Source organism: Rhea americana, unplaced genomic scaffold (assembly GCF_003343005.1).
Source record: "Rhea americana isolate MKP2758 unplaced genomic scaffold, rheAme1 scaffold_39, whole genome shotgun sequence".
Lineage (NCBI taxonomy): Eukaryota > Metazoa > Chordata > Aves > Rheiformes > Rheidae > Rhea > Rhea americana.
The window spans coordinates 2,764,850-2,792,081 of NW_028186523.1; the positions used below are offsets into that span (position 1 = coordinate 2,764,850).

The window sequence follows — 27,232 nt, forward strand, 5'->3', positions numbered from 1 at the left end:
AAGCAGCCCCTGCACGTTTGCAATTGCTACCCCTGCTCTTACGTTGAAGCAGAGAGGAGGTTTTGCTGGGGCCTTGCTGATGCCTTGCGGATGCCATGTCAACTCCTCAGGGATGGAGAGCAGAGGGAAGTTTTGCCCACTTCACRTTCCTTTTTGCCACTTCCCATTCTCTTCATGGTATACAACTGGTAGAATTCATCTCTCTACTTTTCAGCATCTTGAATCTGCTACATTTGTCCTAGCATCCTCTTAATAATTAATGGGAAGAAAAAAGCATGCCATATAAGCAGTTCAGCTGACCTGTCGTGGACACCTCCTTCCACAGGCAGATATTCTACTCTCCTCCCTCTGTTGCAATCTTTTCTTTTGCTACTCAGACAAGCTGCAACCTTCCCCCACCTGCTTCTACTTCTCCTTTTATCCGAATTGCACTCTTGTCTTTCTCCATGTGCTCTGCTTGCAGCAGCTGTCATCTGCTGGTTTGGTGAGTCATAAATATGATCGGGGATTTAGGAAGTCACACAGATGACTTTCTGGGTCTGGGAAGCAGTTTCCCCTGTAAGTGGCRGGAGAACATTATTCTTCTGGTGCTGCCTTCCTTTGGACAAGAAATAGAAGTGGATTTTCAAAGGTCCTCAGAATTGGGCTTGTTATGCTCCTATTTAAATGCGTGGATGTGATAGTGATGTGGGAAGGAAGAACTGTCCCCTGCAGTGAGACCAGAGTGAAATAACAGGGAGCAGTGTAGAAATCCCTCTTTTCACATAATTGCGGTATGATGATCATGCAGCAAAGGGACCACTAACCTCTTTGGATCATCCAATTTACTTGTCCGTCTGGCAAAGATACTTATAAATTCCTGTGTTTTATACTACAATGAATTCCAAKATACTGATATACAGTATCTCCTTTTCATTATGAAACAGCTATGTTTCAATGGTAAATTTATATTTCCATTACTGAAGGGTGTATTTCAGTATAAGGGCTGAAGTATTCTCTTACAAATACCCTTCAAAATGGCTACTGGAGTCAAGGGGTTTTTAACACACAGATTAAGGGCAGAATTTKGGTCAATATTTGCGAAGCACTTTGGAGTACTTGGGCATGAAAGACATCATATTAGGTAAATATTGTTTTCATTCTGAGATAAATCCTGAAATCTGTACTTCAAGTGTTTATAATTTCTCAGTTAAAGTAGATACATGCACAAGAAAAGATTTCATTTGGACTAGGTTTGCTTGCTTATTTGTTGACTGTACATGAAATTATGATGTTTTGTGTTTTGCTTAGCTGAGGAAAAATTAGCAACAACCCTTCCCACCTCCTCTCTTCTTGTTTCCATGTTGAAAAGTGCAGGCTGGCCCCTCCCCCCCCCCAAAAAAAAATCAAATTTGAGTTTGTTCATTGTTAGTTAGTAAAGAAGGAACAAAATTGTTGTTGCATAAGCCACATGTAAACTTGACTGCCTTCACTCTTTCCTAGGAACTGGTGTCTCGGTAGTCAGACCTTATTACAGTAATGTCCAGTGGTGGCACTACACGTAGGGGATGATGGTGTTTGTTTATGCAAAATTAAATAGATTAATTAAATAAATTTGCATATTAAATAGATTAAGTTGATATTGTCTACAGGAGAAGTGGAATATATTGTTTTCTCTCCTTCAGAGCACTGATTAAAGAGTAARGGTATAAATCTGTGTTCAGTTAATGGAAAAAGGCCAAGCTATTCTAAGTGGAGCAGCGTGGCTGTATCCTACCTCACCATCCTTCTCTAAGGTATCATAGTTCTCACAATTCGGCTAAGACCAATGAGTTAAAGGGAACCGCTAAGTCCACAAATACACTAAAAAACACAAACCTTTCCCTCTCTTTTCCAGCCTTCTCCTATCTTTACGTATCTCTCCTTTTTACACTGTCTGCAGTGAGTGTATCATTTATCGGTTAATAAGTTGTCTGACAAGATAGCCACTTTGTACCTAATTGTTCAGTTTATTTATGTATTATTGATGAGCCCAGACTTGAACTCTGCTTTCCTTAGAGGCTGCTTGATAAATCTGTTGGCTAATCCTGTCTAAGACACTTGACTTACCTGCTGTAGCATAATACATGACACTGTGTTTATTTTGTATTCTTAAAGAGAGCTGGTTATACATTTCCAATGAGCTGTGTTTAACAGAAATAAAATCAGATACATAATCTACATTGCTCTCTGTGTTAACAAAAGATCTTCAGTGATGCACTGTAATGCGTAAAATACTTGTTCAGGGTTTAAATCAATGTTCTGACTATTTTGGCTTGTAAGGGCTCACATAGCTAAAAGAAGTTCTGAGCTGCAAAATCTTGATTATGAATAAAACTATTAGACATGTCAAAGCACTTATGTCGTGTATTACTAATATGATCTGAAAATATTGGAAAATGAATCATGTTATATTTTCCAAGGCAGTAGTTACTGTTTCAAATGAGTGAATAAAACACCAAATTAATTTTCTATCAAAACATGAATCTACTCACAGCACATTTTTGTACTCTGTTATTATTTCTGAACTTTGACTTCTAGGTGCTGACATAAAGGAAAGTTGGGAGTATTACAAGAACTGCAGAGCACAGTAAGAAACAGTGATACTGTATGACTAGCTATTATATTCAGCTATTAAGACTCGAACCCTTGCAAAACCCTGGAGCCTCTTAATACTGCTCTTAAAAGAATATTACCAGAAGAATTGTTGCTGAAACCAAAAGAGACTACATGCTGAATGCATGAGCCCTTTAATGGTTTTTCTAAAAATGAGGCAAAAAGTGAGCTGCTAATAACTGCACCTAAATAGAGCTTAGTCTCCTGGACGTGATTCCTGGGTGTTCTACTCAAACTTAGTCTTGGAATCCATTGAATTATAAACCCTGACCAGCCCTGGTACAGGCCCCAGGGGTGAAAAGGTATTTCATTCTGAATTGCATTCTAATGAAGGAGATTTTGTTCCATCTGCAAATACATGATTATTTCAACTGGTGCTTTGTGTGCTTTTTAACATGGGAGGGAGGGAACTAAATATGATTTTTGCTGATGTTTATGCAGCTGTTGTGATTTTGTTGTATATCTGCAAATCAGAGCATGATTTGCCCATCGATATTCTCTGCTCCCTCTTAGCTTTTATTTACCAAATAAATACAAAATTAAGTCACTCTAGATTTGGAAAGTTTGGGTTGGAACTGAATTTGGCCATGAGAAGTAAGTGTATTATGAACACGTGCAGTAGAGACATAATCTTAAGTATGATCGTTGAAGCTATAGCTTCAGTGGACTGATTCATAACTTTAAAACTGCTCTTATGTATTTCAATCTTTCAAAGCAATACAAGGAACGTTCTAAAACAAAAGTTATTCAAGCCACTTGGTTCAAGTTTAATGTACACTCATTAAATGTTTCTAGGATGATTATGATACTCTTCATAGCACATTTTATAAAATCAGGAGGATGATATATTAGTAATGCAGTAGCTTATAATACAGAGAGGAGAACAATTATAATATGAACTCTAAATGATAAGGCATATTTTCTATGACATTAAYGTGGTAAAATACTTACGTTGATAAATAAAATGGCTAAAGAGTCWGACTAGGCTATGAGATTGCTGAAGTTAAACAAGTTATGGTACAGTTGGGTAAAACAAGCAGATATTATGATGCTGTGGGGAAAATGAAACATCAAAAGCTAAAAAGAAGCCATTTTTATATCGTAAAAGCACAAGAACAGCTTTATTGAGATAGTTTTAATGTATTAAAACTAAATGTATTTAATCACATTGTGTTATATGTTTATTTWAAAATTGTATTAGTGATTTTAAAAATTGTGTAGGGATTATAACAGAGGTTTTTATAATTATAGCAAGGTTAGCAAATACTGAGTTTTGTTTCAGTGCACTGAATATGTGCTATGTGAATTCCAGGATCAGCCTTTTAAAAAGCAGCACTTGCATATTTTAAGGGGCTTGTTACATTCGTGTCAAGATCCAATTCCAAAATACAGACTCTCCCTTTTCACAGGCTGGTAGTTTAATGTCAGAGCCTCCCTCCAACCGAGCAGAGGGAGGTCGAGCATTCAGCTTATCATAGTCCTCAGAGTGTAGATTACCTATAGGTTACCTGTAGGTTACTTCTGCACAACTGCATGTGCTGGATGACCAGGAATGCATCATACCTCTGCTCCAGCTTGGGCTACCAGCAAGGAACCCACACTRGAGCTTTTTTTATGAAAAGCAGTGAAAATGAAGCACTCTGTCCTGTGTGTGCACCAGCCTTTCCTGCCTAACAGAGCTCAGCCTATTTTGAAGCATTCTGGGGTTTCAGGGGTATATAAGCCTGGAAATTCTGAGTAACATAATCCTGTTAATTTTTGTTCGACAAAAACATAATTACCAATTTTTTGAGTTCTTCTATAGGAAAAGCTTCTCAGGGCCAGGATGTGATTTCTCTTCAAAACTGGAAAATCTGATACTGAAAAATAATAGCCTGGGGGTTAGAGCACTCACCTCAGTAAGAGAGAGATCAATCCAAGTCTATACTATGAAGTATTTTTAGAAAGTGTAACAGCCACAAGAAGAGATACTGGGGGAATATCCTCTAGTCAGTGGCTGTGGTGCTCAATTGGTATGATTTGTGTATGTGAGAGCACTAGGGTAGGACTGAACCAAGGTTTCCCACTGTGCTGCTGTGTGCTTGAATTGCCAGACTGTTCTGGGAAAAGAGTCTTTTTCATGTTTTCATCTAAAACACTTGAAAAGTCTCAGTTTCATCATAAGATTTTTGGAATTCTTGAGAAATTTTGCTGATTTGAAAAACCATACAGCTCTGATTTGGGCTGAAACCCTTAGAGCATAGACCTCGAGCATTTGTCAGGGATCATGCTACCTGCCCTAAGTATCTGGCAACTTTCCAGGCTACCATACCGGTCAGGAGAAGCTTTCAAAGGTTTCATTTATTTAGAACTGGGAAAAAACAAAGCATGTTTTAAGTAATGGGTGTAAGGAGAAAGAACCCAGTCTGGATGAACYCTGGCTAGTTAACTGTGCTAAATAGAAACATCTGGGAATACAGGCTTGATGTATGAGAACACACGTTTGTCTACAGTTAGCTAGAGCAGCAGTACATTCATTTTGGACAGCACATGAGATGGTGAAAAGCACATCAATAAAGCAGAACGTATCCATGCAGTTACAAATGAGGAAATGTTTGGAAAAAAAGCAAGCTGTCAGAGAAGGTTAAAGGAATTTAAGATAGGCCACCTCAGGAAGAGGACAGAATATCTGTCTTTAAGTGTGTTCAGGAGTGTTATTAAAAGCTAGGAGTCATTAGTCTCTGCAGACTAGAAGGACTGAAAAAGGTCTTAAGATAAAAGAGTAAAACTGCTAAACAGTTTGAACTGAAAGAAGAAAATGTGTGGAAACACCATCGCTGGAATTGTATCCAGGGCAGGACTTGACAATAAGCCTTCAAGCATGCTTTGTGCAAACTATTCTGTTATTATCCAGGGGATGGAAGTGACTGCCCAAGGAGCTTCCTTCCAGCACTCCTGTGAATGTCTCTTTCTGATACGCACGGCTTCTTGGAAAGGCACCGGCCACCGTGCTGATAATGCCAGATTTGAGTAACTTCTGCTATCTGATTTGCTGTGAGGAGTTTACAACAGTAATGGATTCAGAGTGTTCTGATCTGGAAAAAGAGCAGCCAGCATGGAGGGGAGTGCTGTTTTTTAAATGAGAAAGAGGAGAAGGAATACTTGTCATCTTTAAAGGATTTTGGTAAGAGGCTGAGAAGTAYGACCATAACTTAATATTTTACTTCTTTTTACCTTCAAAACTAAGATAGGAGTGTATTTGCACACAGATATGCTTTCTTCTGCATTAATTTCATATTATTTTTCTGAGTTAATTCATATTATTTTCATATATCAAATATATAAACCAAATTGTGGTGAAGTCTATCTAAAGAAAAATGATTGTGAGTGCAACTTCACAAATAGAAACAAAAGATGAAAACTGCCATGGAATAATTTAGTCATTGAATGACCTGTAGCCTTGAAGTCAAATTTTATCTTAAAAGATGTAGAGAGCCAACCTGGAATTTTTTTGAGATTTTTTTGAGTAAGTGTTTTCATTACATTGAAGGTACATCTTAATTCAAGTCAATAGGATTAAAAAAGTAGATTGCATAAAAGTAAAGCAAACCACTTTTCCTCTTCTGCTTTTGAGTAGTATTTTGAASATTTCTAACCATTTCTCTTGGATCACCTCTTTCAGAATAGAATACTCCAAACTTCTCTGCACTGAATGTCAGTGTATCTCAGCTTGACCCACATGCCCTACAAGTGAAGAAATAAGTCAAGGCTGCATGCCTTGTCAAGCTTTTGAATCCTTGTTGAAGCTGTAAACATAAGAACTAGTGTTGTTTCTGATTTGACTTTTGAACATGCATGGGGCTCAGTCTTGTCTGATGCTGAAGTGGACTTAAATGTGTGTAACATTTTCATTAAAGTAATCCTATTGAAATTAGGTAAATTCCTCATATGCTAGAGCAATTGTGAGCAGAAGTAGAGTTGTCCACATGGCTACTATTGTAACCATTTTGGTAAACTGCAATTGTGTATCAGCCCGAAAACACCCTTCTCATTTGACAGATGTCGGTGTATTGCTGTGTTAGTGCAATTATGAGTTTTTGTTATAAATGCCTTCATATTTGGACTGGTTGCACCCAACAGGATATCAGACTGTGCTAAATAACTTGTTTTGCCAGAAATTTAAGGTGATTTTTCCCTTTCTTTTTTTGGCACATGGTTGTTGGCACATTTTGTGGTTGTTCCTGTAAATTTCTGAGCTCTTGGGCCCTATTTCAACACAGGTTTAAATGAATGCTTGCTCTTGAACCATCGACCTCAGAATCTCATCTGCTTCAGCAGGTTAACTCTAATGCTTAGAATCATGCATGCGTTCAGGTGACTTGCCATGCTGGACTAGAATGTAGAAGTTACATGATCAAGTCTTTCTTTAACTTTTTAAAATTAAAATTCTGAGTATGCTATGTTTTCTTTCTTTCTTAACCCTTTTAAGCAAGAGGCATAGAAGTACGTAGGCAAGATCTAGTTACCTGGCAATTGTTCTCTTTGATTTACTTCTCAAGGCTCCCTGCCCTATCACAGCATTTTCAGAGTAGTCATGATGTTTTGTAGTTTTGCTTGTGCTTTTTTCACGCAGAAGCAGATGTATTTTCCCATAGGAAATATATACACCCCATTCTCTCTATAAATAACATAGTGGGTCAAATTCTGTCCATGGGTCTCTGCACACCTCTTCCACTGTAGTCATGCAAGGGAGCAGTTTTGTCCTATTTGTGCAAAACTCATTCTCTAAGGTCTGTGAAGCCTCTGTTCTGCTGTGCTGCAGCACAGGAGGCTCTGCATGGGGATATACAAAACCTGCTTTTTCTTTTGTCATCTGCCTGCTCTCTGTAGATCCTTTTTATTAAGKTTTTTTTTGTATTTTATTTTACAGTTTCCCATTTAAAATGGTAAAAGCAACATTGACCAAAAATGACTCTGAATCTAAAAGTAGTAAGGGGCTTTATTAACCTATGATTGTTCCTGATCCAGTTCCTATTCAAATGGCATTGGCAAAATTCCCTGGGCTTTATGTGGTGTAGGATCAGACCTTGTCGTGAACCCCACAAGGTGTACTGGAGCTGGAAAATATTGCAAGCCTACCAGATTAAACAAATGTTCTCAGCTACTGTGGGCAGAAAAAGGAAGGTGTAATCTTAGTTGTTCAAACCTTTCCACCTTATCACCCAATTTTCCCAGTGGGTGGCTACATCTATAATGTAGTGTGGATTGAGTAAAATAATAACAAAAGCATTTACCACTTTGATCTCAGTATGTTTATTTAACGAGCGTTCAATATGCAAGAGAGAGTTTAGCGTATCAGTCCAGTCTACGGGGTGTTTTTTTTTTTTTTTAATTTTCTTTAACACCCAAGGTTAAAAGGAGCAGGACTCCAGCTGAGGGAGTTCAGAGTTCATCTCGGCATGCTCGCTGTCTGCCATTTAGACACGCACAAAGGACTAATACAGTACCCGTCCTCCCCTGGGCTGCCTTTGATACGCTCTGCTCTGYCTGGGCTCTGCCGCTCCTCCCAGCAGTCTGATCCTGCCTCCCTTAGCCCGCTGTGCTCAGCGCTGTAACCTCATTCAGCTGGTGCTCCGCATGCAGGCGAACAACTTCAAGGCTCTGTCAGGCATTGACACATGCCGGCTCCAAGCGGGAAGCTAAACATCCCCCTTCACCTCCTCTCCAGTTCCACATTAACCTCGATTAAGCACAGAAAAAAAATAAAAAGGCTCTAGTGCCATCATTCAGGTTTTAACTACCAGTCTGTGTTTAGATATTCAGCAAGTTGGCCACCTTGAAAACATGCCCGTTCGAAACATACCAGCAAACCCTCTGATTTTTCTCCTTTTCTTGCAGCATGAGCAATAAATAGTGAGTTAACTTGGGGAACACGATGGGAGAAGGTCTGGAAGGTGGGATGGATACACAGATAATATGTGAAAGAAAACTTTCACAGCACTGCCTGAACTTTCTGAAGTGGTAGTATGTTTTATCAATGGAAAATAAGATAAAAATGGTCTAAATTTAGGAGAATCAAGCAGATTCAAAACATGTCCGCTGTGAAAGTCAGGCTGTAGAGAAGACTCGGAGCAGTGTTAGTCTGCATAAGCTCTGCAGCGCGTTGATGGGAGTCCTGAGTCCTACATGTGTCAAAGTCCATCGGGTGTTGGGGGCAGAGCTTCATCACTGTTTCTGGCTGTAAGTGTAGCTGTCTGGCAGCGTTTCTCTGAGAAGCAGCACCCTCAGTTCTGACGTCTGTGGCGCAGGCTCCCGATCCACAGCTCGGCGGCTCACGCCCCACTCTCCTGGACAGCCGTGGAGATCCCTTCCCATCGCCACTCAAGCGCTAGGAGCAGAAAGCACCTACTCTTGTTCTAGCTATCTAACGTTCAGTCTAAGCAGGGCCTCCAYGTCACCTCTTTAATCTCTCATGGAAGACAAGACACTTTGGCAGGTGATGCATTGCATCCAAAAAAATAAATGACATGTCCAAGGCAGCAGGGTGCCTGTTGCCTTCCACGGCCATGGAAGGAGCCCAGGTAGCAGTATGCCTAACCTGCAGGTCACCACGCTTGGATCCAACAAATCATATGCCACCTTCCTAGTCCAAGAAAATGAAAAGACAGGTTTGATAAAGGTTTTTCATAATACTTTACCCTTGAGAACCAAGCTACAGAATTAAAATGAGTAACAGTAATAATCTTGAGAGACCCCAGCCCCTTGCAGATGCTTGACGCCTCAACCTTCCTAGGAGCTGGAGCGCTCCGAGTGTTTCAGGTGGGACGGAGCTGCTCCAGACCCTGCTGGTCTGCAGCAGTCACCTTCCTCGGCCCCCGGAGGGAAACACAGCTTTTCGAAGTTTGATGCTCCGTTCAGGCATTTCTACTCACTCTCATAGGCTTCTGGTACTTTCCTCTTTAGAAAAACAGTCCTGGAAGGAGGGAGGGCAGCAGAGCAGACACCATCAAAGTCAATAGGACTGAATTGTTTTTTGACAATTTTCCTGTCGTCCTTCGGCGAGGTGTCAGGCCCCTTTCCTGGGAAGGACGCCTGCCTCAAATGCATTACAACAACCTGTCGTGGGCAAATTTAAACATGCGTTCAGTGCAGAATACAAAATGGAGTTCAGGAGACAAAATGGAGTTCTGGTTTAACACTGACATCCCACTCTGCCACATCTGCCTTTGAAATTGTTTTTTTTTTTTTTCTCTCTCGCCAGTTAAAATTTGTATCAAGAGAAGTTTTTTCCATGGTGTAATACTGTTTACAGAACATCTCTGTTTTTATCTTTAATAGTTGCCATAACAAGATCAACTGTTTCTTTAGCCTGGCCATTTGATGATTTATGCTGTATCCCGTCATTATTTTAGTCTCATTTCAGCAGCTCTCAGTAAATAAAACGTCACTCTGTTTGTCATCAAGCAACCTGAGACAATGTCCACTCCTGGCATTTGATTTCAAATAAACAAAATTACCTAGTTTTAAAGCTTTTTAGGATTAGTGGCTTTTAAATAATGTAAGTTATAAATAATATCTATAAGCTGTAAGCACTAAGATGATGTATAAATCGCTAGAAATAAATAATCTTTTTATACAACATTATTCCAACATTTTCTTAAAATAAAGCACAATAAAATGTGCTGGAGCTTTGTCAAAGCTAGTTAAACTGGTTAAAAGGTGCAGCTAAAGTTTAGATTTAAATCTAATTTCCATCTCCAATCTAAGGTTGGAGAAATTTGTATTTAGATTATATGATTAATAACACAGGCTTTGAAGATCTGTAACATACTTTGAAGAAATTGAGATGATGGATCCAAATGCTTTTACTCAAGAGCTGAACCTATTAAATACAGCAGCTCTTAACAATTTGATGAACTCTCCCCTTGCTTCTTCTCCTTTAATCTCTCTCCATTTCAGGAGATTTCTGCTCAGATACAGTTGTTCACAAAACAGTGTCCCAAGTTGCACCCTTCCCCTGCCCCAAACCTGTTTTGGATTCAAAAGCCGTTGCTCTAGTATGCATCATGCTACTCTGCCTGCATGGCTTTTGCACAAGATGTAGATCACATTGTGCTGCTTTTCATCATAAACTAGGAAAAGTTGAGCTCAGCATCAGCTCAAGGATCCTTGTGCTTGATTCTTTTTCTCTCTTAGCTGACATAACTATGCCTGCAGAACTTAAGGCACATCTATGTATACAAAGAGAGGGCAAACACACGGTCCCCTAAGGAGATGAAAACTGTGGATGAAAAAAAAGGTAAAAACAGCAAAACCCCTTCACATCTCTCAACCATAGCAAAAACTGTGGGGTAGCAAGGAATTCAAGCCAGAGATAAACAGACAGGAGAAAATTTGTTCTCACACTAATCCGGATAGCACAGGTGTCCCTAGCAATGAAGACAGAGTGGCTTGCACAGAGAAAGCTAGCGTGTGGCAGGGGCAGGATACGTGGCTGAACCTATGCTTCCTTATGGCAGTTGCCATCTGAACTAGTTACCTAGCTAGCACAGGTATGTCAGTGCATTTATAATCACAGTATACATACACAGAGTTAGCAGTGTACGTAAGCCTTCTGTTTCCAATGATCCCCCTCAGCTTTCAACCTCTTCTAGTTTTTTTCTGCCTTGTTGTACCTTCCCTTTTGTCTTTCAGATTCTTCTGTATGTGGGCTTTAATGAAGCTTCCTTGAGCTGCTGTCACCATGGAAAATGTTGCTCTGTAATTGTTTTTATGCAACACGATTACAATGTCTTTGTGACATAGTCCATGTAAAGTTTTTTCTCATCATAAAACTGACATGTTCATTTTAAAAAACATATAAAGAATGAATAAAAAATATAGTGCTTGCAAGCTTTGCTACTTCATAATCATCATTGTAAGTGCTGGCAAAGTTGGCTGCAGCCTAAGTAAGAAAGTGAAAATAGGCTTCATGGGCATAAGTCCATCATGTTACTCAGATGTCATGCTGCACTATTGGGTGATAAAAACCAACTTCGGATTCTTTGGTAGACCCATGCCTGATTAAACAGCTGTACCAGCCTGGGTATTTGCAGAACTCTGTCATAGCTCCCGCATCAATAGCAGTCAGACAGTGTGTTTATGTAATCATATTCCTAACTTACATAAGTAAATTATAATTTCCATTTTATAAYAGCACTTAGCTAGTTTGTGCATGTTGCTTGCTGAAAGTTATAACTTGTCTGAAAAAGGGTTACCCCACAATGGAAATTCTAACTGGCCATGCCTATATGTTTTATTTATAATAATTATTTAAATAATGTAATGCAGTTCTGAATATATATTAAAAACATCTCCCTGTTACATATCTTTTTATATTAGAATGGAGTCATATTCTTAGTTTCCTCTAACCCAAACTTCTCATGCAGTTACACTTTAATACGGAAAGAAATGTTGTCAAGAGTAGTTACTATCACACATCAGAATATTGTATTAGCATTCACTTTTAATAGATTAAAATGAAAGATTTTGAAATCTGTCCTTAATGATACTGAAGGATTTTGGAGACACATTGTGAAAGCTGTAGATATGTGTCATATGATATATATGCATCATATATAGGTTCATGAAAGCCAGTTCAGTTAACTGCCTTTCTTTGCATTTCATCTGTTCTGTTTGGATGAGTCGCCCACATATTACACGATGCTTGTGCATCTTCACAGTTTGTTTGCTTGTAGTCAAGCACAGTGAGTGGCAGGGAAGTTTAGCAACTATAAGGTTCTTGTAGGTCTAGGATAGTAAGTAAAATAAGACAATTTTAGAGGTATAGGGTGTAACCTGGAAGAAAAATCTTCTGGCTGGAAGAGTCTTGGGGTCATATCTACTTTCTGTTGACTCGCTATCTGACCTTGGATAAATTGCTTGGATAAGCAGCTGGCTGTGTAAGCCAGCTTACTCGTAAAGCTAAATTCAAGTTGGCTATCTTATGAGTTAAGCTATTCTGGAGGAGAATCGTTGAAAGATGTTATACTGCAGAGCATGCGTGTTACAAAGCAGTATATGAAAAGGTGAAATGATTCAGTACTGAAGAGAACATTGATTCCTGGGGCTTAGGGGCTTGTTTTGCAAGCTGCTGCTACACATAGGAAAAAAAGAGGTCATAAAAGCTCCTTGTAGTAGGACTTCTGAGCTGATCAAATTATTGGCATTTTCTCTATTGTGTCGATATGGGATGGTTGCCTTTGGTGGGGCATGGCTATAGAACACTGTGTCAGTGTTTCTGAACTTCTTTTTTGCTATTCAAATCTTACATGCTCTTTTTGGAGGGGGTGGAGTGGAATAGATGGGTCATGTGTACTCCACTCTTGTTTGATAGCTGGCACAGGGGATGATGAATAAACAACCCAGCATTGTGGTAAACATTTTTGTGTGTGTGTGTGGTTTACACAAATCCTAATTTCCCTATTTTATAAACATTAGAGTAAACACTGTGATCTTTCAGGAGCTGGCTTCTGACAACATCTGCTGTAGGAGCTGCATGTGTATATGCTTTGGCATTCAGTTTTACAGTTATTTTGAAGGCCCACCTCAGATGTCCTAGGGACACCTATGTACTAGCCTGCAGTAGACTGAGGGCAGATAATTTATATAGCTGTAAATGTAGTACAGTTAATAACATAACAGTGTTAGTGTTGGCTAATATGTTACAGCCTGCATCCTGCATATATAAGGACTACAAAAATGCACATTCCATCCAATCTTGCTGAACTATACAATATATTACACATACTTCTAACAAGCAGAAAGGGAAAACATTGCAGTGACTAAACTCCATGTTTGAGTATTGAAGAAATCAAGTAATAGATCAAAAGCTACTGGTTATTTGTAGATGTTAACAGGTCACTCAGATTTTATGGACATTATGCATCAATATATTTTTCTGAGCATTGACCCTAACAGACCCTAGAACAGAATCATTTCAAAACTAAGTGGAGAGCCACAAGTAAAGAACCAGGAAGGCTGAGATCCAAAATCATACCATAGCCAGAGGCACCATTAGGAGCAAGGAACTGATTAGGCAGGAAGATGATCTAAGAAAATTCCAAGATCCATGGAAACATGATCTTAAAGAAATTATTTTCTGAATGCAGATTTGGTAATTGAGGCAACTATTAGCTTAGGTGCAAGGACAGGTAAAAAACATCCAAAAGAGCGAATTATCTTAAAGATGATCATTAAGATTCTTTTCTCAAGCCACAGTTTAAGGTTTTATGGGAAAGCAAAATGAATTAAAATAATCCTGGACTGCCAATATGCAGCAAAGGAAAGAAATTTTTTCATGTTCACTGCAAGTGAACAAACTAAAGATGTATAACATGAGATTTAAGTTATAACAACCTTTGTAATATAATGCAGCAAATATACATATATATATATGTACATATATATGAACATATATATGAGAGAAATTCAGAATGAGAGACTTGCAAGGTTGAAGTTTCCAGGGAAGATAGTACCATTGTACCCAGCCTACCCTGAGCCTATAGTTTATCATAAATATGATATAGATTGCATCTTTTCCACAAGACATTTCCAAATTCATTTTAAAAATTCCCCCAAAAGATGACTTTGCTGTTGATACAATGCTTCTTCACTTTCTCCTTCTGAAGTAGAAACTTACATCATATTTGAAAGCTGAATTTCTGTCACTTCCATTTTTTAGCATTAGATCTCACTATACCACTGTTGGGATGGTTGACATCTTGCTATCAGCCATCTTTCCTGGGTGTAAGTACCAATCACAGTGATCAAGATACCTTTCAACCTTTTCTGTAACTAGCTAAATAAGTTGAACTCGTGTAGGCCTTACATCAGAGTGCCAACTATAGGCTGTGAAATCTCTCTTCAGAATTTCATTTCTCCATTTGAGTAGAAGAAACAATGCCTTGACCTTCAAACAATCTGGAAAATTTTTCTCTAAACTCCACTTTGGTAATAAATAAGAACATTCTTGAATGAGGATGCTCATAGAAATGGCAGCTTTAAATGGGGGACAGTAAATAAACAAAAGGCTCGTCAATCCCTGTTTTTAAGGACTAATCCAGCTAGCCCTCTTTTATCAAACTTTGGAAATGTTACACTTGCTTTGGCAGTTCTGTGCCTGTGGCATAATCCTATCTTTCCCATGAAATGAGGAGTTGTGACAGAGAGGCTGTGACTGTCTATTAAATAACTCTGGCTATAAGAGGTGCACCATCAGCTGGGATGCCAGGAGCTGGCACATGCTCATTTTTACAGCTACTATTACAAGGCTAGTAGCCTCTGGCAGAGGGAGAGGAAGAACAGCTGGAGGTTGAAACCTTTTCAGCTGCCTCAGCAAAAGTTGGGAGAGCTCTGTGCCAAAGCCAAGGTTTGACTTTGTCCACCTCAGTCTAGCTGAATATAGTGCACCTCRTAGGTAGGATATTCAGAAAAAGCTCAACCCTGGAATAGAAACGTTCACGAGAATTTCACTACCACCATCTGCAGAAGCAGAGCAAGCTCAGTGTCGAGGATTTCTTAAAATCCCACCACATCACCAAAAATAATGGCTCATTTCCAAAATATGTCACTCTAAGCATGCACAGGAGGAGGGGTCAGGTGAAAGTTATTTCAAACAGACCTCATAGCAGCTGGAAATTATTGGTTGTTGACTGGGGGTGGGGGGAGTGTGTAGGAATCTCTGCTGCTGTTCATTCCTGTTGGAAAGGTTTGAAAAGATTTTCTCTACCTCCTGAATGGATACCAGGACTGTAAGTTACTTCTGTAGGTGCATTTTCTAGATTGCGTAAGAAAGCAGTAGTTTTATACTTTTTTGTGTTGATACAGGATGAGACTTCAACTCTGACAGTTTTTCACCATGTAGACCTCCAGTTTTTAATCAATGCTTTTCTGTCACATCTCTGTTATTTCTTACTTTAATGAGAGGAGAAAAAGGGAAAGAGATATTATTTTGTATAGTAGAATGGTGTTTATCATTTGCAGAAGGGTGGTTTTGCAGTTCTGATTCTGAATGTTTATTTTATTCACACATCAAGCAAACTATCCTCTTACACCATACAGTCAGGGAGTATACTGTTCTATGCAGTCAGATGTCTGGAAGCTGTCTGGAAATGTATTCTTCTTAGCTTCTGATATGGGACCATTTCAGTGGGAGGGGATTTAATTTGTTCTGAAATCTCAACTCTTCTGCTCAAAAGCTAAAGTTGGAATCCATTAAGATGCATTTTAGTGCATTTTCCATTCTCATCTTCCTTTTCTCAGTAACAGTACAATTCACTTAGTACTTCATTACAACCAACAGCAATATGTGTACATGGTGCACAAAATGAGCCATTTTGTTTTAAAACAGATTGCAGATGAAAGGAAACCATTCATTTCTTGCTTGCTAGCTGTAATTACTAGAGCGCTAATTACTCCGAATCACTGACATCCAGGGTCAATAAGGATGACAACAGGAACATCAAAGACAAGATGCACACATGCAATTACAAGTCTCTAAAACCAGGCTGTAATATTATTTTATGGTGACTGCTTTTTTCAGTCAGTGCAGAAAAATATTCAAGTTTGCTGAATGTTTACTGTTATTTTGTTTGCAGTTTGACGGTGAGAACATGTATATGAGTATGACAGAGCCGAGCCAGGACTATGTGCCAGCCAGCCAGGTGGGTTAATTAATCTTCTCTGCCTTGTTTCAAATTGTAATTAAACAAATTCAAAGAGTTGCATTGCAAATGAGTGGCACTATCAGTAACTGCTGCAATCAAGAATAATCATAATTTATAAACAAAGCATTTAAGCCTTGTTTCCAGTTAATGAGATAGAGCTGATAAAACACCAGAGTTGGCGTTTGTTGAAAGATACTACCTTGTTTCCTCTCCAGAATGCAAGCAGCTGTTTTGCCAGCATGATCTTTCCTAAACAGTTGTTTTACCTTCAGGAAATAAAGTCTTTACAGGTGCAGGTTATTTGTTTATCTGACTACAGACAAGTTAATCATTATAAGCTACACATGTCACAAATAGCTTTAATTATCACTCTTAGGCCAGTTGTAGTTGAAGAATTGCATTTTTAACACAAATCGTATGGCTGAGGAACATTGCCAATATTAGACCATTAGCAGCAGGGTTAGGGAAATGATTCAGTCTTTGGTAGCTTGCAGCCCAAAAGGCTTAATGTTGTGTGGACTCTTTATAGGTATTCTTGAGTCCTTCCTCTTTGGGGGAGCTTTATTTACTGAATTGGGACATTAGATGTACATTTAAAAATCTTTCTCCTTTCTACCTGAACCCTAAATCACTGTAGATTTCTAAGACTGAAAGATTTTAATGACATATATATTTTTTTAAAAAAAAAAATATTAGTGAGATTTGTGCTGCTGCAGTTATATTCAGAGAAAAAATTTTAATTTATTTCGCATGTTTCAGTCAGTTCAATTCCATGTTAGTAAGTGATGGTGGTACAGGTCAATTAGATTATCTTGTGTCATAAAAATTGCTATAAAAGATCAGATTTGTGGCCTAGGTGGCACACTATCTCAGCCACAGCAATGGCCAATCTGACATACCACTTTCAGACAGGACCAGTGGGATTATGTGACGATCCCTCATTAGGTGGGAAATGAGTTTGCATGCGTAGTTATTGTATGCAGATGAGTGGGATGTAATTTAGGAATCAACAGCTTTGGAAACAGATAATACTTTCAAAGCTAAATGCCCTCRTGAAGTAGGGTTTTTAGATAGTCATGATTATCTACCTAATTATAATGTATACTGTGTAGCACAAGTTCATCTAGGGATGGGGAAGTACAAGTTTATTCTTTAAGGATTGTTTTTGTAAGATGAAGGATATTGTTCAGTCAAGAAAGACATCTTTAAATAATGTTCCACCATGGGCGTCCCACTCTTGTGCTGAAGTTATTCTGAAATACCTTCAGAGACCAACTGTACTTTACATTTAAGATTTGTGTGTGTCTTAACTTATTCAGCTAAGAACCCTCCAGTTCCAGAGGTAGTTTAGAATAGAACTGTTTGATTAAAAAATGAAAAATTATATTATTAATTTTTCTCTAACCATTAATCCAAAAACTGTACTGACAAGTTTTAGTATTACTATTAGATTAAAGCAGCCTAGTATCATCTCATTTATGCCTTAAGGGTTTTGAAGTGCAAGGGCTAATTGAATTTGTTTGAAACAGTAGAAATACAAACTCTGTGAATGATTGCTGTTATAAGGCAGCTGCTACCTTTCAGAGAATCATTGTGTCTGTCTTAAATAGTTTTGAATAAAGAATTGCAAATCCACATTATACATCAGAATTATTTTTCTTCTGTTGATATTTTTGTACTGTGTATGCATGTAGTTTAAATAATTCAAGTGGCATATTGAAAAATTAAGAATGTAAGTTTTAATCTTTTATGTGGTTTCTACATTTGCTAACAAGATCCGGATCCTTGGAGATATTTATGCATCTAATACTCACTGATTTTAGTGGATGTAAGGTGCTTAAAGTACCTTTAAAAGATCTGGGCCTAGATATTTTAAGTGCAAATGACTTTGTCTTCAAGGAAAATAAYCTATCAAATGTGACATTTCCAAATTCAAAGATGACAGAAAAGTCTGAACCGTTACTAAGAGCTGGAACTGGCAAAGGACTTACATATGTAAAAGCTGGTTATGGCAAACCCTAGCTCTTTGGTCTCTGGCTTTCAGGTGGAATTCAAAACCCAGATGTCTGTGTCTAAACTCTCTCTCCAAGGCTTTTACTTATGGTAAAAGCTAGTTTAACACACAGCCTAAGTAGTTTAGATCATTACCAAACACAGAGGAGAGCTGGCTGAATGGAGAAGAGAACATTTCTCTACCAGGTGGGCAGGAAGTGGAGCCATGTAGGTCACACTGTGTCTGGTGCCAGTTGAGAGAAGCCAGCAGCCTTGGACTGCTGCATGCTCCATGTCATTACTGTCATCTCTTCTGGTGCTGGAGAAGCCTTAAGCCGTTGCAGTGGTTTRAGTGAATATGCATGAAAGGCCATAAGCCCTTAAAAGGGGAAACAAAAGAAAAAACAAAAGCAAACACACACACTACCCTAGTGTGGACCTGCCAGTCAAAGGAATACAGGAGAAAGGGCCTCTCTTGTTTAGATAGCTGACACTGGGACTGCAAGAAAAGCCTTTCAGGAGCTGTTGCTGATGTAGGTGGCTGTGATTCCTTAAAATGGGTGAGCAGTTCTCCACTGACCGTGCTGGTTAGGTCTTCACTGGCTGTARTGAGGGCAGAGTTCCTATCTCAGATATAAACACTGTGGTCACCAAAAAGTGGTGRCCTGGCTACTATTTGAACACTGCTTATTCTGCTTGTTRAAGCTGGATCGCTATACAGGAAGAATACAAGATTCAGCTCCCTACAAATAGGAGTGTGGAAGACTCAGTAACTTATTGRGGAAGGAGAGAAGAGGAAAGGGAGCCATATATTCTGGTCCCTGTTCTCAGGTCTATTAGTTCACTTTTCACTCATTTGTACTGAGTGTGAAACAAATAATTCCAAAAGAAGAAATGAGAAAATGTTTTCTCCAAGATGAAAGCCTAGTCGCTAATCAACAGTTTTCTCCTGTTTCCATTTTCCATCTCTCCTCAAAAGCCTTATTTTTTTAATGTGCAGTTGCGTGACTTCAATGAGAGGAGCACAAGCTCATCCTCTCCTTCCCCCAATAATTTGGCTTTTTTAATGCAAGATCTGAGATACAGGTTTGAGTCCTGTCAGAACGAGCAGTGAGTTCAGTTCTCCCGTCTCCTGGCTGGATGCACGTCTACTATCTAAACCGTGAATCCTACATGGTTGGAGATGCATGGTCCTATCAGAAAGTTTTATGTGCACTCTGGTCGTGCTGACTGGGTCAGACCTGAGCATCATTTTCTGATTTCAGTCTGACCCAACTTAGCTGGGAGGTGGCTGGGTAGACTGGGCCATAGYTCAGAACAGCAGAGAGCCAGAAGTTTCCAGTAAGGTGTCTTTAGGAGTTTGTGACTGCAGTATGTGGGGCTAATGTCTGCTGACATGTTCCTTTGTCTTCTAACTTTGTGCTTGTTTTGCCTTCTAACTTTTCCTTAGAGTCTAGCATTTCAAGAAATTTAAGGGCAGTGAAGTAATGTGTGGTACAGAACAAAATAAAACATCTAGATATCAAAAATATTTCAGTTTGTCTTAAAGCTGAACTTTCCTCTTCAGTTTCTTTTGTTTACTGAAAACTGCTCATATTCAGAAAAACATCACCTTGTATTAAGGGTTTTTCCTAAATTTCCTAAATTTTTCAATTCATTCCCTTTAGGCTAACATAAATAAAAGCTCAGACATTGAACATGAAAAATATATAGATAARGGAACAAAACTATAACATCAAACATCTGCATAGCTTGGTAATCCAAGACAAGTTGCCTCACAGCATCCCTCAACAATTATCATTTCTCTTCAATTTTCAAATCAGTACATGCTTTGGGACTTATAGACTAAGTTGCTAAGTAGCAACATATGGCTCACTACTGTTCCTGTGATGTTGCTGCAAGCAAATAGCATAATTCTATACTTGAAATGATTTTTACAGAAAGCCAGTGCTGGAACTAAGCCAGAAGTGTAAGTATACAGTGAAAATTAATGATATTCTTTTAGACTGTCCCAAAAGGCTGTTTGGCATTGTTGTCTGTATGTATATTWTATATATATGTGTAAGTACTGTATTTTTGGTTATGATATATGTAGTACAGTACTCTGCACTGCAGGAACCTCCTAAATGAGTTATACCAGCCATATTAACAAACATACATAGTAAAACTACATGACATTTTCACTACTAATTGCACTTCAATCTGAAAATATTTATAATTTTAAAATAAAACTATGCCAACTGCTCTGCATTTCAAATTCTCACAAATATATTGTTTTCTTCCTACACCTATAATTGGAATGCTGGAGATGAATTGTTCTTCGTGTAATTCCTCCTCCTGTAATTTGTGGGCCACGTGCAGCACAGGATAAAATTATATTGTTTATTTTACATTTCTTCCTAGTAACAGTACAGAATGTAATTCAGGACTCTGTTGCACAGAGCTTTGGCACTTTTTTAGCCTTTCGTAGGCCTGGTAAATATCAAACATAACAAATCCAGCTCCCAAATCCTCTATGAGCTCCAAAGGGAAGGGAGGAGAATGGAGCTGGAGTTGATCGGGGGCAATGCCTACGTGGCTTCAGTGGGAAGAGAAGAGTTACCAGAGGTGGAGGGAGGAATACTGGTTGCATAGAGAGGATATTTTTCTCCCTTCCAGAAATATGCCAGTGACAACTGTGGAAAATACATATCCATCCCCCTTTACACAGTGGTCACCATGGCTATCAAGACTGTTTGGTGCTGTTCAGCTCTTAGAGTAAAATGGGCTAGGATGACATACACATTCTGCAAAGAGATTTTTCATGTTATTGGTATTGCTGCCCCTTGTAGCCATATTCCCATGACCATAGATTTGTCTTCAGGTCTACCTGTCCCCAACTCCATATCTCACCAGTAAGTTATTGTCATTGCCACCATCTGCTTCACTGAGTGAAGCCCAGTGCAAAGCTGCCTCTCACCACTCCATGTCCCTGTCCAAGCAGCCATAGCTGAGTTTTCAGGGGTACATTGGTCCAGTGCGGTTCTAAGGTATATACTGCCCTGGAGTGCAAAATCAAAGCATTTCTGCTCAAAAGTTAGTAAGCCTTTTTTTCAGTAGGTCAGAGATTACTCCTCACTAAGAGAGTAACACAGTTTGGTGGTTGACAGCTGTTCATGGCTGGCTTGGACCATATTTCACATTCCTATTCCTGGACCACGATCTTTTAATTACAGAAATAGTGCATCAGCAAAAGAGAGATCACTTCTCTCTCCTCTATTTCTCCAAAGTAGCCTACTACTTTCCAAAAAAAAAAAAAAAAAAAAAAAAAAAAAAAAGTTTAAATATCATGACAAATGAAATGACAGGAAGAGGAAAACACAAGCCAGGTTTTTCATGTTTTTTCGTATTCCAGATGAGCAATTAAATGTAATATGTTATATATAGGTATGCATGAATGTCTTTGGCTTTAGTGCAAAAGGCATATGGAATGCACATACACTGTGTACATATTCAAGGATAGAGTTTATCTTTAATTTTTTCTGTAATTATTTTTGTGTAATCAAATGCTTCAACTTTCAACTAAAATAACTAAATGAACTAGTCAAATTTACAGTTTGTTGGCCTGCAATTAAGAGATTTTTGAAATTTCACAGCAAAGACAATTCAGCTAAAATACTTTTACCCTCCTTTACAAAAAATGAATTTAGGCTATACTCAGTCAGTACTACACTTGTACTTCAAACAAGAACAAACGTATATGACCCTGCTTGTCTTTGAAAAATGAGTGACTTTAGTTAAACATGTTTTTACTTAATATTTCTTTCGATTAGTGGCTGTTCTATACCACATGCTGCAGATCATTAAAGAAAGCAAAATCTTTTCCCTAAGGATTTTAAGCAAACACACCCATGATTAGGAGTTGTATAAACAAGTGTCCCTCTCCAGCCTTCAAAAGTCCTAGCATGGATCTGTAAAATTGACATCATATCAGAAACTTTGGCAAGTATTACAAATTTTTCATCCTTAAATTCATCTTCTGGCACTTATTCTTGTACTTATATTTTCTTTACAACCATGAGGGCTAAAAGCTTCTTGATGAAAGCAATAGTTTGAGGGTAAATACCTGCTCCAGTAGTTTGGGGCTTTATAGGTAAATGTCAGATATTGTGGGAGTCATTCTAAAATTGTGAATGTGGCCATGTTATATGCAAAATGATCCCATGCATCAGTTAAAAGTATTTTTCTTAATAGCTGCTGATGGGAGGGAAGTAATGTAAACACTGCATCTTGTCCTAGTGGCATCAGGACGATAGCAACTTCAGTGACAGGCTCACCACAAATCAATGAAGTAAAAATAACAAAAGCTGTTATTTGACCATGAAAAAGGTAAACAGAAAATCAATCATCAAATGATAAATTCTCTGTTCAAAAGCTAGAGGTACTTTTCCCCATATCACAAGAGAAAATGCTGTGTGTGACGTGAGAACTTTCTGTTTAATGAGCAACTAGTGTAAAAAAATCCTTCAAAGATGTTTCCCTCTTCACGTACAACTTTTTTAGCATGTGAAAACAGATTATAGACATTGTATATTTTAGTTATGTAGTTTCCTTTCCAGGAAACTCTACAGGTCAGCAGTGTGGATAAATTATGAGACTAAACCATGGGAAATGTTAAAGGCAGTATTTTTCAACTGAGCTTCATCTAAAATGAACTTTTTTGGTCCATAAAACGTCTGTAAGAGTTACATGAATCTGAACTACAAATTAGACCAATTACTATTATAGTGTCCCTTTTGGCAAAGGCTGCCGCAGTCGACTCGGTTTGCCCTCTTGCCCTCTAACCTAATAAACCGATAAGATGCCACGCTTTGATTCATCTGGTTGGGTTCGCGAAGCCTGGCATCTCAACAAGCCCAAACTAGTTACTCAAACCAGTCTTCAATGTAACATTCAAATGATCGCTCTGCGGAGTCCCAGAGGTATTCATTACAGACAAAATTGCTCTTGTTGCCTTGCATACAAGCTGCGTTTTCAATGGGAAATGAAAGGCTGCCTGGAAAAATAGGCCACCTAATTAAGTTAAACTACTCTAGCATTTGGCTTGACATCTTCATTACTCAAAATTAAAAAGATGCTTCACTTGAGCACACAAGTTACTATTGTTTATGTTGTTTTCCTCTTAAATTGGCTTCTTACATAGAAGTCTGTTTTTCAGAATTATATCTTGTAATGGCTCACATATTTCTTGCAGTTTATAAAAACATCTTAATAGGTACTACACTGCTGATAGTTGGTATGATATTAGTACGATTGAGCTTATTACTGAGGTCTCAGCAGTCTTACTGCTTACATGACACTTTATTAACAGAGGGCCAGATCCTGCCGGTTTTACTCGCATGAATAATTTTTACTCATTCACGCACTGCGCCTTCCTTGGCCTTGTTGCTGTAAAACCTTGTGTTCCGAATCTAGCTATTAAAGTTGGTGGGACCGCTGATATGAATTGCGAATATTCATAGCCTTAAGCTTTCAAGTTTTCTTGTGATTGGCACAGGCTTAAACAAAAGTAAAACCAGAAGAATTAGGTTTAGGAGAGGTATGCTGTGGGTAGCACCCGCTGCCCTTCTGAGACCTGGAGAGCAATCCATTGCTCCGGAGCTTTTCTAGGTGAAGAGGAGAAGAACAAGAAGAAAAAACAGATGAGGAGATTCTCTGTCCTTGCTCACTGTCTGTCCTGTATGCAACATTATTACATCTTTAGGTGACAGAGGTCTATTTAAGGGGWTCTGGAAAGGTGAACAGAATATTTGCGCCCCAAAGAGAAATACTTAAATGTAAATCTATACTACTGCTATTTTAAGAGCATTTAAAAATGTAAACATATGAAGAGCGCACTGTCTTGATTGCTGGTTTAGAGTCTATGATGCTAATGAGGCTTCTGACAGGTTAAATGTGGTGTATCATCTGTATTTTCAAGCAGCACGGTTTGTAAAGATTTGACTCCTCTTTTTTTAAGTTAAATTCTGCTTGTTAAATATGCATATTGCTGGTTTTATTACCCAGTGCTTTGTGGTGAGCATAATTTGGTGTATTTTGCAGAGAAGGCCTTATTTTTAATATGCTTTTTATCTCCAGTTAAAAAAAATATAATATTAAGTTGGAGATTATACCATAGGTGATACTGACTGTAGTATAGTGCAGACCAAAAACTGTCACGTAGAATCCCAAGGGAACTCAAGAATCTTAGCTTTTGTTACAATAATAATTATTAAAAACTCTTGCTTTTATCATTGCAAAAAAAAATCTAGTGAATGTTTTTCTGTGCAGATCTGTAAACAGAGTGAAACAGTAGCTCTGAAGAGTAGAAGCTGTTCTGCTCCTCTTTAGGAAGTACCCTGCTAGAAAACTCTCTTCCCGCTCCGTTCAGCATCCCTAAGACCCCAGACTAGCCGGAGCTGTGTTTACCTAAGGGTGCTACTGACTTACCCCCGGTGCTGCTCTTTTTGGAGACTGTGCTATTAGGGATGGCCACGCACTTTCAGGAACCTAGTGCCTTTCTTTTCAGGCAAAAAGGGTGAAAAGGATGTCTAACAACAGCGGCCCTCGGGCCCCTGCTGCGGGCATACTGAGGAAGGCCGATTATGGGGCAGGTGAGCGTGGGAACGCTGGGCTGCAGCCTAAGGATGCCCCACCTGTGCTGATGCCTSTTGAGTTTTCCTAAGGAGTTCCTTYAGGGATTTTCTCAGTAATCCTAAAAAAAAGATGTGCACTTCTCCTTAGGATTTACTTGAACTTTCTAAATAGAAAAGCTGCACAGCTGGGTCTTTGTCAGTAAGGGGCTTTCTATGCTTTGATTATAGTACTGGTGTTGGCAAAACCCATATCTTGCAATCTTTTATAATATTTGTGCTTCTACTCATTCTCTTTTTTAGAATGTATTGCAATTTAAAACATTCATTGAAAACACATTCCCAAGAAAACTCCTATAATGTCTATATAAAATTAATGTAATTAATGAAAAGAGGCTCTATGGAGTGGAATCTTTAAAAAGTGCTGCTCTTTTACGTAATTCTGTTAGCTTTGAAAGTGTGATTATTTTAAATCAATAATATTATTGTCAGCACATTCTCCTTCTTGAAAATAGAATTCATCTGGTACTGGAAAATTAATGTTTTGCTTGAGGCTTTACCCTTTACCTAATGTAAATTAGAGAAATTGATTAACACAATAGAAAAAAAAAAGTTATACCTTCCCCTGTAATATATTTTTGATAGCCGTTGCCTGATAAATTAGTATATTGTGTGTTTTTAAACGAATATGATTTATTGCTGTTGTCTACCGTATGAAGAAACACAAAAAAAATTGTTTGCAGGATCATTGACTTGAACATATCAATGGCACTGTTGGACAATTCTTGCTGAGCGTTAAGATGATTTATGTAACAGACCGAAGGTTTCCACAGTAATGCATTACAGTCTCCAGCTATCAAGCCTTGTTCATGCAGAGACAAAAGAAGCTGAAAAACGCTTGCTTCTGAAGGTCCTCTGTTTAGAAATTTGAGATAAGGTTGATCCTATTAAAACTCCTAGAAATATCTGCTGTCAAATASATTATCCTAACTTTCAAATGTGCGTACGGCACACTGCTGTTTTTCCTCTCCTAATGAGCTCATTGTTTTTACATTACTCTCAWTTCATAACTATTTCAGTTATGTAACGATGTGTTCAATAATAGAGGAGGAGACAGCCTGAAGCATCTATCTTTTAAAAACTGGCATCCTTCCACTGTTCGGATGCAAGAGCCTTGGTGCAAATGAAAAATTAAGATACGCTCTATATAGTTGGAAGTGCCATTCACTTCATTTAAATTAAATATCTATAGGCAAATTCCAAACTTTTAAGGAATTACTGCTAGTACCAGATTCTTTTGAGTGTATGCATGGTGACCGATGCAGCCACTGAGCACATGAATTCGACTTACTTAATGCATTAGACTTATCTTTTGTGCTATCATATAGTAATGGTTCTACTCTTTCCAAAGGGATTTATGTTGGATATTTGAAGGCTTGCTTCCTCTTGTGGTCAGTCTGTCTGTGGTATATGCTTTGGTTTCCCTACTCTGCTTAGTTTTAAAAGTTTTGGGKTTTTTTTTTAATTTTAGAAACATAGATAAGTTTTGCTGGCAAATACGCATTCATCACTGTAGATTATTTATGGAGAAGGACTTTATTTTTTTCCTTCTTATTCCTTTTTCCTCAGTTCTTATGCAGTCAGGTTGTACAAGCATTTCCCATTTTATTCTAGAAACAACATCTCTGGGTTCCACAGAATAAGAATACAATATTATGTTAGTGTTATTACTGATCTTCATAGCAGGATGCTTAGTTGAGTTATGTGATGCTGAAGTACAAAACTGCCCTTTGACATATGACCCCCCTCCTGTCCACCAACCTTCCCCAGCTTGTTGCTGGGTTTGGCCAGGGTAAGTGGCATAAAAGATAAATTGGAGGAGACCAACAAGGTCATAGTTCAGGAACAAAAGCTCAGACTTTGGGTGGACTGTGAATCAGGGTTTAGTGTTAGTATCAGTTTATTCTGGAAAGCATTTCTCATAAAATTATAGGCTAAGGTGATACAAATGATAAGATCTCTTGATCTCAGGGTGGATGTCTCAAATATCATCTTCTTTCTGAAGTTTCCATCATCTGGGGCAGAATTGTCACAAATATTTAACTAGAAACACAGAATATTATCCTTTAGATTTAGGGGCCACCCTTGACTGAAGAAGCTAGGTTCAAATCTGTGAACAGCCCAAATTCAAGGTTGCTCAGTTGTGAGGTTTCCACTGTGTTACTCCCATCTGAAGTATATTCAAATCTGCTTATAATAAATTCAGATGTAATGAAAATCCTCTTTGTAATAAAGTAAAATTAAAGCCTG

General features: G+C 38.4%; 1 protein-coding gene across 2 annotated transcripts in view; it reads left to right on the forward strand.

The window, feature by feature from the left end:
* Positions 1-27,232, forward strand: part of TOX (thymocyte selection associated high mobility group box) — a 218,967-nt gene that overhangs the window by 97,502 nt on the left and 94,233 nt on the right. For both annotated transcript variants that reach the window (XM_085313560.1, XM_085313561.1), the window contains exon 2: positions 16,251-16,316. In XM_085313560.1, coding sequence (XP_085169686.1) covers positions 16,251-16,316 — 66 coding nt within the window. The remainder of the gene's footprint in view (positions 1-16,250; positions 16,317-27,232) is intronic.